At 40.4% G+C, this 15,788-nt stretch overlaps 1 protein-coding gene across 4 annotated transcripts; it reads right to left on the bottom strand.

Moving 5' to 3' along the window:
• Positions 1-1,222: 1,222 nt before the first annotated feature.
• Positions 1,223-13,451, bottom strand: tfap2c (transcription factor AP-2 gamma (activating enhancer binding protein 2 gamma)). Of its 4 annotated transcripts, none has more exons than XM_065954657.1 (8): positions 13,357-13,451; positions 9,338-9,799; positions 8,810-8,861; positions 7,536-7,607; positions 6,788-7,010; positions 4,776-4,894; positions 2,987-3,128; positions 1,223-2,804 (listed from the first exon to the last, which is right to left on the bottom strand). In XM_065954657.1, exons 1-8 carry the CDS (start codon positions 13,384-13,386, stop codon positions 2,510-2,512), a joined length of 1,395 nt encoding a protein of 464 aa, XP_065810729.1. In that variant the 5' UTR covers positions 13,387-13,451; the 3' UTR covers positions 1,223-2,509. The 4 variants fall into 4 exon arrangements, with proteins under 4 accessions (XP_065810729.1, XP_065810728.1, XP_020485082.1 ...); XM_065954656.1 differs by lacking the exon at positions 13,357-13,451 and adding an exon at positions 10,514-10,958; XM_020629426.3 differs by lacking the exon at positions 7,536-7,607.
• Positions 13,452-15,788: the final 2,337 nt, after the last annotated feature.

The following is a 15,788-nucleotide window of genomic DNA, read 5'->3' as shown; positions in this document are numbered from 1 at the left end:
GCATAGCAGCAAGCTCTGAAACCCATAAACACAGAGACCACATGAATCAGCAGAGACTGGCTCTGGGAGTGATGATGAAGCAATCTTGCGCCACACATGTAAATCCCATCTACAGTTTTTTTGGTTTTTTTGCACCTCTCCTTTTCTCACAGACATCAAAGGAAGTGTCGCCTGCAGAGAGGAACTTGCAACACGACATTTGCATAGATAGAATACACCTGCATAGATAGAGCACACCTGCAGAAAAGACAGGAAAAAATAAAACGAGGTGGAGACACCAGACTATATCATATTCAGGAAGAGAGGATGTCAAACGAAATTATCTTTCTTTCCCGTGTCATGTGTCTCTTCTTTTTAACAAACAGAAAAAAGCCATCATATTGTCAGTTGTGGATCTCATGATGTTGTTTCTTTCTGCCTTCCCAAACCACACAGGCTATTTGTGAAGCTGAAGTGACAGTGAATAATGATGCCTACTGTTCATTTGAGTTTGGGTATTTCTTTTGCTCCTTATTAATAGAAGAAACATCCAATACATGACTTTACAAGCATCTGTGAGCTGAAATGTTCTAAGCGCACTAAAAGAAATTGTGTATTTTAAGCCCCATTTCCAACGATCGGTCCAGTTCAGTTCAGTTCGGTTCACATTTATTGGCGTTTCCTCTGTCACAAGTCGGGAATGGTACCAACATATTTGAACCACCCTACTTAAGCCTCGTTTTGAACAAGCGGTCCGGTTTGGTTAAGTACAGTTTGGTACAGTCTGAAACGATAAACCCTGATCTTGCTTGCGTTTCCCCAGCCAGCCTTACCCTTTGGTAAGTGAGGTGTAAGCAGGATGGGGATAGTCGCGTCAGCTACTGAAGAATGTGACACAGTAAACGAAGGGCAACAATGGAGCACGTCCAGCATTTTGCGTTTGTTCTTTTTGGCATGTGGCTGTTTATCACAAGAAGAAGACAAGCTTTAATTGAGAGAAGGCTGCAGGCCGCAAGGAAAAAGAGTTTGAAATGACTCTTTCAAAATCCAAGGGATGTTTAGAGATGCCGCTTTTGGTGTTTGTCCTTTATTACCGCTGTCACATGTAAAGTGACGATTCTTTTGTTCAATCAACCGACTGCAGTGTGTACAACAGCCCGTTAGGGTCGGGTCGGTATGCTTGGAACCCCTAGCAAATCTTTTTATAGTGTCTAAACAAGACCAATGACTCTCTGAACCAGGCTTGGGTCTTTTCATTTCATTTTTATTTTTCCTGAAACTTTAAAACAGTTTTATTTTACATATTTTCAAAAAAAAAAAAAAAAAAAGTATATCATGCCCACTTCCTAACCTCTACTCGATAAAAAACTAACCCATTTATAAAAGTTGAACACGTCATCATAAAAAGTGAAACCATACACCAGAGGGAAACCATTATTTACACAAGCCCATTAAATTACAACATAAATTAGAAAATATTTACATCCAGGACAAGACACTGGATAAAATTCTATGTTTGGAATTTAATGTCTAATTAAAAACATTTTCAAGAAATAAAAAAAAAGAAATATGTACATTTACGCACACTCTCACAACATACACACATTCAAGCAGGGCTGAACTGGGGGGGGGGGGGGTGGGGTGGGGGGGTAGGTCGATGGTAACTTTGGGTTTAAATACTAAGAATGAGAAATACCTAATATGGTCACAAAAGTAACAAGTTTCTGCTGCTTAAAAGAGCAACAATGGAAGCATTGCTATGCCTGTTATCCACATGAACACTGAAGAGGCTTTAAAGTCTCTGGTTTCTGACCAAACACAGACCGACAAACCAAAAATCGTCTTTTTCTCATTCAGGCCTACATAAGATTCAAATCATCACTCATGAACAAAGCACAATAACACTGGAGCCATTTTGAAGTGGTTGTACAAATCGAGCACAAAACAACAAAAAAATGAAGTGGATTTTCTTCTCTCTATTTCTCATCAAAAATTGTCCATTGCAAGTCCATTGAGACACAGGAAATCAGTGGATTTGCCTCCAGACAGAGCGGGGGGGGGGGGGGGGGGGGGGCTGAGAGGAATTCACAGCCACAGCAACTCATCTTGAAATGATGTCCTCTAGGGAGAAAAAAAAAACAGTATGCACTTTGTTCCTTTTGCTCCTCCTGTCAACAGAAAGCAGGTCCCATGGTTGTAGCTTCAGCACATTGGCAACTGCGTGGAACTGCAAAGTGGTAAGGATGATATGGGTGTCACGCCTCTTAAAAGGTGGGACCAGGACTCGGGCCTTCGTTGTGGGCTAGAGTTGCAGCAAACTGTGACAAGTTCTTATCTCAAACAATCTGATATCAATTCAACAGTGCGAGTACACACACACACACACACACACACGCTAATTCAGCTCTCAAAAATGACAATACTTATCAATCGATTTTTTTTAAAGTCCAAAAAAAAGGGCAGACAGGGCGGCAAGATCGAGGGACTCAAGGGTTTTTCTCTAGTTCATAAGGATTCTCCTTCCAAGCTCTCATTTCCTGTGCTTGTCCATTTTGTCGGTAGATTTGCTCCCACTGTCTGAGGAGCCCTGGGTGTCGCTACCAGAGCTCAGGTACATCTTGTCCACTTGTTTGAGCGCCTCGTTCAGATAGTTCTGCAGCGAGGTCATGGCGGCGCAGATTGCCGGAGAGCCGAAGCCGTGAGTGATGAGACTGAAGTGGGTGAGGCAGCCCTGGATCCCAGGCTCCATGATGGGGGCCGGCCGAGAGTTTCCCAGAGGTGAGCGGTCCTGGGTGAGCAGGTCAGTGAACTCTTTGCAGATTTGCCTGAAGGTAGAAAACCAGAATGATTTAGGAGGAGGGGAAAATAACTTAGCTACATGCACTGATATATTGTGATCTTTTTAACACCCACATCAGTAAACCTTCTATATATGTCGGCTTGGTAAGTCCTAATTTGCTACAGGTCAGCTTCTATTAAAATTTAAAGCATTCATCCAGACACTTACTTTGCAGCGAGTAGCATGTTCTTGCGAGAGTTAACCTCGTTGCGTTCCACGTGCGGCCGGCCCAGGTATTCAGCGATCGCCTTTGCAGGGAACTCCGTCTCACACACGTAACCGAAGTCTCTCGCTAAATGAACAGCTTCGCCTACAAGGAGAAGAAAAGAAAGGAAACATGTAAGATGAAGAATAACGATGTCTTTACCGAGAGTTTATTATTATTTACACAGACACACTGGTCAAAGATCAAATAGTCATCTGGCCGGTCTCAGCCATTTATCAATTCAGAGCATTATTCCCCCCCCCCCCCTTTGAACCTGATTCACACAAGCATCAAGGCACATGAAGTGAAGCAGCTGAAATCCAGAATAATCGTCTATACACAGTCTTCTAGCTCGGGGACACGAGAGCAACAGAGATGAATATATTTCCGTCTTGAGGGTGGTTTGACTTGCATGGTCATAATGGGCTTAGTGAAATAAATGCTATCAAAGAGAGCCCGCGGCCCTAACAGCACCGCTTAATGATAGAAACGCGCATCACTTGAGGACACGGGCGACTATTCAGAAGCACAAGCTTTAAGGTCAGCAGACCCTCCTGGCGAGCCGAACACGAGATAACAAGGCTTAATTCAGCTTTGAAGGTCTCTAAATAACACAAGCCTGCAGTCATTCTCCTGCACAGAACCGTCAGCCCATTTATAAAAATCAAGCGTGTGGTGAGCAAGAGTGGGGGGGGGGGGGGGGGGGGGGGGGGATATTCTACCTTAGCCCGCGGCAGGTGGATGTGATTAAAGTGATAACTATTCATAGTGAAGTGTTACCGCCTGGGTAAGGTATGATGGTGTTTTTTTTTTCGTATTCAAAGTGTGATGACAAGGTAGGGTGAAGGTGTAGAGTGTGTCATCATTAGAAGTACGTAACTCACAGGAAACAAGTAAAGAGCTGCGGCTGTGTGACACAATGAAGACTTTCAAAGAATTTAGGTTTTCAACATTTTACGTACTTTAACTTCTTGATACCGTGTGTTTAAAAAAAAAAAAAAAATTGCATTCTTTGGAAGCTCAAAAGTTTTGAAAAGTACCAAAACTTTACAAAAAACTAAAACTAATGATCTTCCTTTAGCAAAAGAGAGAGAGAGAGCATTGTCTAAATTGGCATTGGCAATACATTGGCAACATATTTGTGCGATCAGTGCAGGAGATTGTCATTTCTTTGATAGTTAAGAACATGAAATTATCCAATATTGGGGGGATTGGGCTTGTTTCTTTGTTGCCATGGTATCAAAACAGATATCGATATCAATATGTTTGATTTTGAATTTTAAAATAGACTAAGAAATATTTGTTTTGCAGTGTCATTTTAAAGAATGTGATCAAGTCAGTGCATCTTCTGCCACATTAACATTATGCAGACACCTGAGATACCTGAGAGAAACGGCGTTCTTTTTTATTTTTAGAGACGCCCAGGTTCCATTCAAATATCAACTGAGTCGTTCTGATTTTGACAGAATCACAAAGGACGCCAAAGTACAACTAATACCCAATCATAACTTGGATAAATCAAACAACGTTCACTCAGAAAGAAAACTCTGCAGCATTCTCATTGTCGTCATACAACGGGGTATTTCAACAATGACTGGCTGTTTAGAGACACTGTGCCCTACTGAAAACACACATGCACTCTGAGAATGAGATTGACGCTCTCGCACAGTTACAGTGACATTCCAGCCGTAGCAAACAGCAATTACACCTGAGAAGGTGCTACGCTAAGCACTGCTGAGTGACATGCCATACCTTCTACTAGTGAGGTAAGTAGAGTTACGTTAGCCGCCTTCCTCCTTCCGGCGGGCAGGTTGAGCCCAATCTTGTCCAGCTTTTCTCTCAGAGAGCGGCCTCCGTTTTTTGACTTGGCTCTGCACAGACGGAAACAGAAAAAAAAAAAGGTACTAAGTTAACAGCTGAACCGTTAAGAAGAAACACAGTCCAATAATGCAAGATTCAAATCTGTTTTTTTACAAAATGTTAAAATCGTTGGAAATGATTTGATGGTGGATTTAAAGAGTCAATAAAGTGCCAATCCCTTTTCATGTAATCTGGACTATTTCACATCCATTAGTATCTGTATTAAGGATATTAACAAATGTTCTTATCATTAGCTTTGTCAATTGTGCTTTCCCTAAGATTCAGACACTACAGAACATGCTGAATTAAATATTTAAACAGTTTGTGGTGTTATATTGTCTATTTCAATCTCATTTTATTGCTGCTTTTGATTTGTTTTTTGGAAGAAAAAAAAGAAACTTTCCTGCCAATGAAGTCTTTTTGAATTGAAATGAATTGACTTAAATAACATGTCCATGAGGCTGTTAATTCTTTCCTGTAGAATATCTTACTGAGCACGCTTGATAACAAATGAACTCATCAAACAGGCTTCCCTGACCCAAAAAACACTGACAAAATTGTTGATTCAACTCAAATAAAAATGGCTGAAGAATCACTTGTATACATCAGCAGGAACGGTTAAACTCCCCAATTGACAAGGAGGATTTTTTTTCCGCCTGACTGGCTGGCGAGCTCTGCCTCTCCATGGCGGGTGCATCTTTAGGGAGGCATGTGTGTACGAGTGTCCTCACCCCCCATTACCCCCTCCTCCCTTCTGTCCCTCTGCTAACGATCTCGCCTCCTATTGCTATATGACCTACTTAAAAAAGTGTAGTATCGTGTGTGTGTGTGTGTGCGTGTGTGTGTGAGAGTGTGTGCATGTCAGCATTAACACAGGCACATGGGAAGTGGCAAACGTGCGACTTCAAGCACAAAACGCTCCGGTCAGCGGCGTTGAGTTTGTACTATAACCTCACAGTCCCACTGCAGACTGCCACACTAACACATGTGCCATAAGGTCAACTGCTCTGCCTCGGATAAACGTACCCATGCTGCAACCCCTTGGCAAACGCACAACAAAACGCCCACAGAGTCTGTAGATTGGTACTAAGTGTGTTGATGTAACCTATCCCCGGAGGAAGCACAGAACCAAAATTGCAGACCACACAAAGAATGTCACGAACCTTACGCAAAAAAAAAAAAAAAAAAAAAAAATGATGAGCTACAGTAACTGAGACAAGCTGTGCTTTTAGAAACGATTTTCCCATGAGCCTCTGAGTTTTAGTCTACAGAGCGGGAACTCTGCAGTCTGATTATTCACTTCTGAGATAACACCACTGCATCATCAATACACTGACAGCATCCTACTTCAGAACAGAAGTTGTGGATCTGGACTCCTTATGGAGTGTCTGAGTTACACTGATTTTTTTAATCAAGAAACAGATCATTTTTTTGGTTTTATAAGCATATTTATCTAAACTTCATGTAAATATAAAGTCCTAAAATGTGTTACCGGAAACACTGACTGCTAAAATTTTGCTAGCTTTGGCTACATTCTGCTCTGGCAGTGCATTGTTTATATTTGCAGCTCAAAAAGGGTAGTTGCCAGAGGAATTGATAATATATATAATGGCTGAGATAAGTAGATTTTTGGGTGGATTTTATTCAAATTGTGTTATCATATTTGTGCATCAGTCACAGCAAAAACCCCAAATTCCATTTCAGGCAGAAGCAGAGACATTTTGTATCAGTATGTCTGTGGTATAACCGAAATATAGACATCAACAAAAACCCAGGGCTCTTCATTATGTTTGTGGTTAGCATCCCTGAAACTTTGTGAATCAGTTCTCGCTCTGTTATGTAGTGGACTTTGGAAACAGTAGTAAATCCAGCCTCCTGGCCTGTTCAAGTGTCTGAGCTCTGACCTGCGTAAAACTCCTCCCAGGAGCGATGCGTTCAGACACTCCGGGGGCGACAGGCGTCTCTGGACCTCAGCCACTGTGACTTTGTACTTGGACGTGGAGCTCAGCAAGGAGAGACGGCCGGGCACCGAGCAAAACACCTCCGTGGGGTTTGATACCATTCCCAGCAGGGACTCCTTCTGGAAAGGAAGACCCAGCGTGTTGCCTTTAGGTAGAGTGACAGGACCTGCAGGGCAAGGGGGGGGGGGAACAAATAGGTTAGCTAAATCATGAAGATGTACAGAGGAAAATAAAAAAAAAATTCTGGTTTGCAATTAAAGTGTTTATATATGCACTTTTCTGTATATGTACATGAGCTCTAATGGTTATAATCCTTTCAGAGCAAAAAGAGAATCTGTGTTTTCTTGTAAATTATCACGAGGAAGAGTGTGTGTACAGCTCTGCATAACTGACAAAACCAGTGTCTGCCTTGGACTTTTAGAAATATATTGTGTGGTTTTCCAAACATAGGCTGGTTAACAGCTGAATTTCCACAAACAGAAACACACACAGACTGCCTCTCATCTAAGCCCCAGATACACCTCAGTACTGTTTTTGCAGTTGGTCTCACAGGCCCTGGATTTTTAGTGTTTTTGTGATCTAAAGTTAGACGGATTTTAATACCCCCCCCCCCTCAACAAAAGCACTGACAAGCATCGGACAAACAAAACAAGTACAGCACACTACAAAACACAGCTATCTTCATCCTCACCCGCAAGAATGCCCCCCTGATAATAAGTCCTCTGTAAGCGATCAAGGTTCCTGCCACCTCGCAGTCCTAATACTGAGACAAAAATCACAGAATCACATGAGTACTTTAAAGCTCCTCTGGGGCACATGGCTGGGAATGACATGCCATTGTTTACAAATGGAAAACCTAAATCGCCCATAGCGTGCCCTTAAGCATGTGCACAATATAATGAGCCATCACTGATTTACGTAGCACATGGTAAATAGGAGGATAGGATTGTAAAACTTTTTCATAGTCATTCTTAACAGAAAACACTGCATGTAGTTTAAAAAATCACACAATAATTGAATAAAACACCAACATAGTCAGGCATGATAATGAGAAGCTAAGGCATATGGTTTGCTTTGAAAATCGACCTTTTATGATTCAATATTACATAACATTTTTACGAGTTTTAACAGGATTTAATAAATGCGTTTATCTTTCATCCCTCACTAAATCCTGTGCATGGTTTGAATAAATGTACCAAAGTGGAAGGATTCTTCTCAAGCTGACCTCTCTCTGACTCAAAGGCCGTTTAATGGAGCCCTGATGACAAAACAGCAGGAATAAGTTCTCCTGCAAAACAGTTCATGTCCCAACAAATTACTAAACTGTCCTTCACATGCAAACCCTTAATGCCACACCCCTCCAAAAGCTGGTTTCGCAGAGCCAAACATTGCGGCGAGATCAACTCGTAATTTCCTGCTAACGTGGACTGAAAAGCGCAGCATTTGCAAGCTTAACCGGCCCAATGATGATCCAAAGCTTTCCTCTTCTCTCACAGTCAACGGCGAAGATTGCTCAATTTTCGTGTCTTGTCAATAGCCTGTCGTTTATGAAAAGAATCACTTTTTTTCCCCCACTGGGCAACCATTCAAACACCTTCACCAACAGAATGGGCTCTGGATCATATCAAGCTTAGATAAGTGCATCGTGTGGCTGTGAGGATTATCAGTGTATGCAGTGCAAGTACAAATACAAGACTCCTCCTGTGTTCCACTCATGCACTGAGTGCCCTGACATGCCACTATAGAAGTAATTGTTATGACAATTCCAAGTATGTGGAGAGTGAAAAAAAACACAGTGCTTACGGTAAATTTCCAGCCCTTGCCAGTAATTACAGCATCTTTATTTGGTTGTACAAAGGCACATGTACCCCAGGCGGCAACTTTTTTCTTCCCCTTTTCTCTCAAACCAAAAGAGCTTCAGTTCTTTTGCTCTAAAGATTGTATTTAAACAAGTAGTAAACTCACCTTTTTTGATGACTGTCTGATCTGCCATAATAATACTGTGGTCATCTACATGCTGATAAAAAAAGGAAAGAAACAGCAATTAGCAATCACTCGCATTGTTGCTAAACACAATTATAAAAAAATGGCATAAACATTGATATTGTTATATTGTGTTAAAAAATAAATAAATACAGAGAACTCATCAAGGAAAACACAATCATATGCACTGCATTAAAAACGTAATATAAGACAAAGACAGCATCTATATTTTTTCCAAATGTTAAACTTTGATCTAAATGACCTTTTCTTTCTTTTCCACATTCATGTAAAAATAAAAACAATATAGTATTTCATTCTAACATAAAAACATCAAGTTCAAGGAGTTTATTAAGGGACGTTTGGTGATTTTTTTTTAAAACAAAAATGACCCCCTTTGACAGAAAGTTAAGTATGTTAGGTAGCCCAGTTAACTTTAGTTGTATTGCCTGCCTAAGCAGTATCCATTAGTGTTTTAGTCTGTAAGTATTGTTCTCAGTCAGATTCACTCACTTGGACATCTTCCAGCCCGTGCCCCATGTCGTGCATCCCCATGTTATCACCAATAACCGACGAGTCTATACTGTGAGCGTGCGGGGGCAGCAGCTCCGGCCGGCGGAACCCTTCCCTCCTCACCCCGGACGAGCCTCCCTCCAGGCCCAGGATCTGACTCGCCAACCCGCTCCTCGAGTGAGCTCCGAGCCCATCCTGACCCTGCCTTCCAGGCCATGGCTGCTGCTGGTTCGACGCCTGCGACTGGTGTAAAGAGTTGATATTGAAAGGGTCGCCGAGGTGGGAGTAGGGGTCGCTGGACTGAGGGTAGGAGATAGGCTGGTAAGGGGGCGGGAAGTACGGGGGCTGGAAGTCCGAACTGGCCGAGTGTGAGAGGGAGGGAGACGGGCTGTAGAGGTGTTGGCTGACCGCTGGCAGGTGAGGCAGCCGGGGGTTCCCATTGCTGTTGCCGTCGTGCCTTTCCTGAGGGATGGAACAGACATGTCAGCTGAGAAAGGTGCAACAAAGATGGCAGGTAGTGTTGACATTTGTCCCTCAGGGGAGTGAAGTGTGTGTTACCCACTGGCATATTGTTCACAGAGGATAATTGTTCAAAGAAGGCGGTGAATAGTTTTAACTCATACATTTGGATGAATGTAGGCCTATGGGCTATTTTATCAATTATTAGGCACGGGAAATAATCGGGGTTTTTTTTAGTTTTATTTTACCAGAAATTTAAATGTTTTGTTTGCTGATACATTGCTATGAAAATGTTATATGTTCGTTTAACCACATTTAAAAATTAGGCTAAAACTTAAACTTATTTTTTAATTAGGCTACTATTTTCATGCAGGTTATATTATCATTCTGTTATTGTTGTCATAGACATTATAAGCCCATACATTTATTCTGAAAAAACTGCATCTTCCTTTTACAGTCGTAGGCGTCTCGCAACTTAATTTGTTTTTCCCCCTAAAGTTTTCTTCTTTTTTTTTTTTTTTTGTAGTTCTTGTCCTCCTGCTGTTGCCAGTTAGCCTAACCCGTTTTTATGACTGTTTTCCTTATCATCCCTTGTCATCTCATAATAACGTATTATAAACACATGATAAAATCAGCCCAGAGTCACTTTGACGTTGAATTGCAAATTTTTGCTCCCTGTTCTTCAAAGTGAACTTTTTCCTTGTTTTGGAAACTCACCTCGCAGTCGTCCTCATATTTGACGTTGTCGGCTAATTTCCACAACATTGTGACAGAGAAAAAAGACCCTCCAAGAAAAAAGAAAAAATAATTTAAGAAAAATATATTTTTTTAAAAGTTGCCGTTCGCGAGTTAATCCAGGTAAAGAAAGAATAAGAGCTTCCTGGTGCTCATGAACAAGGGGCCCCTCGTTGATCGACGTGGTGCAGGATATTACTTGTTGGATGACGACTGAAGAGGCGATCTGACCGAGCGACTGACAGTCCAACCGCAGATATGAGTTCCCACAGCCACAATCAGAGAAAATAATCGTTGTCAACCAATATTTCCCCCCTCTCCGGCCAACGTCCTGTGTAGTTATGCCTTGGAAGTGGGCGAGAGCGGCGCATATAAGAAACTTGACTCCCTCTTATGGACAAAAGAGAGATGTTCAGTCTTTTTGGAGCATATGAGAACTGACTGTACTATATCTGCACAGACGCTCCGAGTGGGCGGCACCTTTCCAGATGATGTCAGTGAAAAGGAAAAATGAAAATACTGCTGATTGGCGGGATAAGCAGCCAATGAAAATTCTGTCCGTATGTATGCAAGGCCTACCGTGTCAGACGTGTAAACCCATTGACTTAACTATCATTCCACTTTTCATGCATTACAGAGTGAATCACTCACCTGCAAGTTTGTTAAACAGTGTTTGTTTTTGGTCTTTTTTAATTTGAAGGACACCCATTGTAGCCAACATGTTATAGGATTATATGGAAAAATGTACCGCTAAATAACCAGTAAATGTGTTGCTCTTAAATTGTTTCATTTAATGACGTGTCTGATAGCCTATATTTTCTATAAAACATTAGGCTAGTTCAACCCCCCCAAAAAAGAGTTGCGGTGAAGGATTGCTGCTTTATAGGCTTTATGGTATCACGTTGACCGGAGTGTCTCTCAGCCAATCAGAAGCCCGGATCTAGATGTTCTAAAATTTCATAGTGAACTTTACAATTAAGAAGTGAAGCGAAGAGTCTGGATTATCACAACAGAAACATGTTGGTTGTAGGAATTTACTTTTTTTAATTGATTAGATTTTTAAAGAGGGTTTATTAAAATGTTATTTGTCTGTTTGTTTTAGTTATTTAAACTATATAGACATGTAATGTGGTTTTTGTGTGTTAATAACATTTTGTCAATATAATTTCGGGAAAATAATTCGTTTTTGAAAATACAAGTAACATTATTTTGGTATAGGATACTTAAGCCTATTATAGGCTACGCATTTACTGTCATCTGTAGGCCCAAGACAATAAAAGTTTGACATGTTCATTGAGTCCCTATCTAGCCTATATGTTTGAAATATTGTTTCTTAATCTTTTAGTCTACAATTATCTATACATACCTGCTCCCCCACTTGGATGGGCAAACAAAAACAAAAAAGCCTCGTGACAGTGTAATGCCGGTGTTTCACAGTGGTGGTTAAGTGTTTGTTTCTAACCGCAATAAGCCCGAGGGCCCAGCAGCATCATTCTCCCCAAAACCTCTAAAGCTCAAAGGATCCCAACAAAAACTCTTTCTTCGCCTCATTTACATATTTGGTGGCGCTTTTGCAACGTCCAAAACAACACTGCTTTGAAGCTTTGATATGCACCAAAACCCAAAGCAAAGACAAAAGATGTTTGTTGATGTTTTCTCTTCGTTGTTATTTTTAGCCAAATTAACGATAAATAGGCTATAGGTTAATAATACTTTGATTATTTTTTCACGAATTATTTTGTTTGTTAAAACTTCCAAATTCATTGTTTAAAATTGTTTAAAATGTTGTCCCTTCACCACCGATGAATGCCCTCTAGGCCCGTTATATTGTCCGTCTATTAATTGGTTTTGTATCATTTGAAGAGCAGGCTACTAAATGTCAGATTATAATTTGTGAGGTTATTAGACAGACCTTTGTCTAACAGCCTGTGGCGTCCGTCCACCCACGCTGTGCTGATCGGCTGTGAGTGAGAACAACGGGACGAGGGTGATCACAAGGATTATCTTTTTTTTTTTCTTCTTCTGTGGCTGCGTGTTGATCTTTGGCTTGTTGTGATGCGCGCTGATTAAATGTTATTTTACACTGAAGGGACACAGAGCAGACCTTGAGGAAGTTAATCACGCTTGAACTGACGGTGTTGTCTTGAACGATCCTGATGCTCATCGTGACAATAAGGAGACTGCAGGGACCACCGGCTCAGCTGATGTCAGGTGTACAGATTAAATGGATCCATGCCGGATAAAATATCAAACAAATCAATGACAGAGTTTATAGCTTGGTGATTTTTAATTTGCTTTGATATAGATGGGCTAGAAGTATCCACATGTGCTTTATTAAAATATGATATTTGAATAGGCTTTACCGATAATCCTAAAATTAGCAATTAATTCATTCTACTGAAAATAAACAAATAGCCTCTGATAAAGGCCACTATTTATGTTTACATATAGGCCTACCCTTAATATGTTTTCCGTAGTAGGCCTTTAGCCTACATCTTTAATTTGAGTATGTTTGCATCTGTTAATGGTGAGCCATAAATACATTATAAATAAAATAATATATTTTTTAAAAGCCTGTGTCTAACCATAACAGGTTTGGAATATCTTCAAACTAAATCACTCAAAGTTTTCCTGAGAATTAAGCCCTGCCCTCATCCACAAGAATCACTGGGTGCTGCTCCAAAGCTGACGCGGCGCTGCGCCATTACAAACAGGTGATAATGGTGGAAAGTGATAAAAACAAATATAAACCCAACGTGATGTAAGTCGGTTAAAAAAAAGAAAGAAGTCAGCTGTATAAGAGACCAATCCACGAGTTAACTCACCCTCCAGTCTATCCTCTCCAGCATAGACATCTGCAGAGCTCCAGTCACACAATCCCACTGACACACTGCTGCGGATCACTGAAACCATCCGAGGGAAACACTGCAGACTTCACCTGGCGTTAGCGCAGTGCGCATGCGCCCAAGCATGTAATACACCTGAGAGGGATAAATCAAAACAATCCATCTAAAGTTGACCTAATGAAAGCCTGCGATGATGGTGTTTATGCTAATCAATACCTTTACTTAAATGGATTACGGTGAGTGAAGAAAAATGTAGGTAAAGTGTATAAAGTTTCGTATTTTTGAATCATATTATGTTCAGTCACATGATCGAACCTTTAATCGGGAAATAATTAAAGTTAACCTTATTTTTAAATCTGCTTTCGTTAAGAAAAATAAGTAAATCAGTAGAAATGTTATTTATGTTGAAGTCTGAAGGAAAAGGAGAGAAGAAAAGACGTGAGTAAATTTCAAGATGAGGTAATTCCACCCCCCAAAGCCACCTCGCCTCAGGCTGACCAGAAGAATCTGCTTTCAAAAGCAACTGAAGCTTTTTAAGGCCTAAAATGGCTCCTGTTATCTGATCTCCCAAATACTTTGGCTTAAACTAATGAACGGATCAAAGTGTCTCGGCTGTGTGGCTTAGAATAGCTGACATATCTAGTTCTGAGAAAATAACCTTACAGGCCTATACCTTTGTGATCTGCTGCCCTGACACCTGCCAGATAATACAGACTCATCCCACAATTACACTTACAAATAATGAGAAGAAATAATATAAGCAATTATGTTTGGCAAACATTTTTCTTTTAATTAAGACCACTTTAACTCATATATTCCAATGTGACAGCATTTAGGCCTATAAGACCAGCTGTAGATGAACTATTTTCTGTGGGGAAAAAGAGAGAGAAGTAGGCTATGACATGGAGTGCATATGACTTCAAACTACATGTTAATAAAATGTTTATAATGTTTGGTCTTTATAAATACGAATCCACAATAATGCAACAATTAACTGAGCCTATCACATTCGCTCATTTCGGTCAGTTCGTGCTAAATTAATCTAAGAGAGAATCTACTAAGCATAGAAAATGTAACTGTGCTCAAAAATTGCATGGGGCCACATAAAACCGATAGGCTGCCCTTTATGATTTGAAAAAATGCCACTGAAAAATCAAAAACGCACGAAAGGGAGGTTGTAAAATGTATCTGTTTTTCTCGTGCCTGCTCAAAGACACAAAGTTTCCATGGTTATAAACAATTGGTAAATTAAAAACAAAAACTAACATGGGTTTATGTGGTTCTTATTATTGATAGATTATTTCTTTGTAAACAACCTCCACAGTGATCCAACGTGCGCTGAAAGATCGAAATAAACAACAAACGTAAAACATGTCATACAGAGCAGCTGGAGGAAGACAAGAGGACGCAGTGTTTATTTGATTTTTCAGCCACAGTGATTGGATTATTTATGGTGTAACTTACATTTAATGAGAAGCAGGCAGACTCCGCCTTGTTGAACCCCTCTGCGATCACAGCCCGGCTGTGTAAAATAAGTCGCTGTCAGAAGACTGCATCTGCTGCCCCCTTGTGGCTGCAGCCTCGTATTACCACCGAGTGAACGTTAACCCTCGTAACAGGGAAATTATCAGGCATACTCTGGAACTAGTTCATGTTACCTTATATAGGCAGTACAATTTTAATAAAGGGAAACCTCAGTACATTTACTTAAGTGCTATCTAATTTGAGAAGTTTACATGTATATTATCAGAAAATGTCCATTCCATGAATTTCTAAATGTCTCCTACACTACTTTTGAAAACAATTATTGATTTTTCTCCTGACTACATCAGTATGGCATAAAATAGCTCATCATAGATGAATGCATCAGTAATTATAGACTAATGAGAAAATCTCTCAAATGTATTTATTCAGTATACGTCATCAAAAGTTCTACACAAATATCTTCTTGACTTGGTGTGATTGAATACAAAATCAGAATATTATTGAATACGCATTAGTCTATGGATATAGATGGACCGCCTGCAGCGGAAGGCATGAAAAAAAAAACCACCCAGGACATTCTCTGTTTGTTTCCCTACCATCAGGAAGGAGATTCCACACTTTAAAAACCTGGACTACACAGCTGAAGAACTGCTTTTTACCCATGGCTGTAGCCTCCATCACTGCCCCTCCCACTCACACTGAAAATAACTAATAAGGACTAAAATACAAACTGCCCTGACACTTGATCTACTTTTAAACCCACAATTGTACGCTGCTGCATTTTTTGTAAGGTTTTCATTTATTGTTTTATATATTGCTGTTTGTCTTCGTGTTTTTTTATGCTGATTTATTGAGAATGCATACTGAATTTCATGAATGACAATAAACTTCCTTATGCCTTATTTTTACAATGAAATATGAAATAA

The sequence above is a fragment of the Labrus bergylta genome, chromosome 5 (genome assembly GCF_963930695.1).
Source record: "Labrus bergylta chromosome 5, fLabBer1.1, whole genome shotgun sequence".
Classification (NCBI taxonomy): domain Eukaryota; kingdom Metazoa; phylum Chordata; class Actinopteri; order Labriformes; family Labridae; genus Labrus; species Labrus bergylta.
The sequence above is the reverse complement of the archived record's forward strand: the minus strand, read 5'-3'. Positions and strand labels throughout refer to the sequence as shown.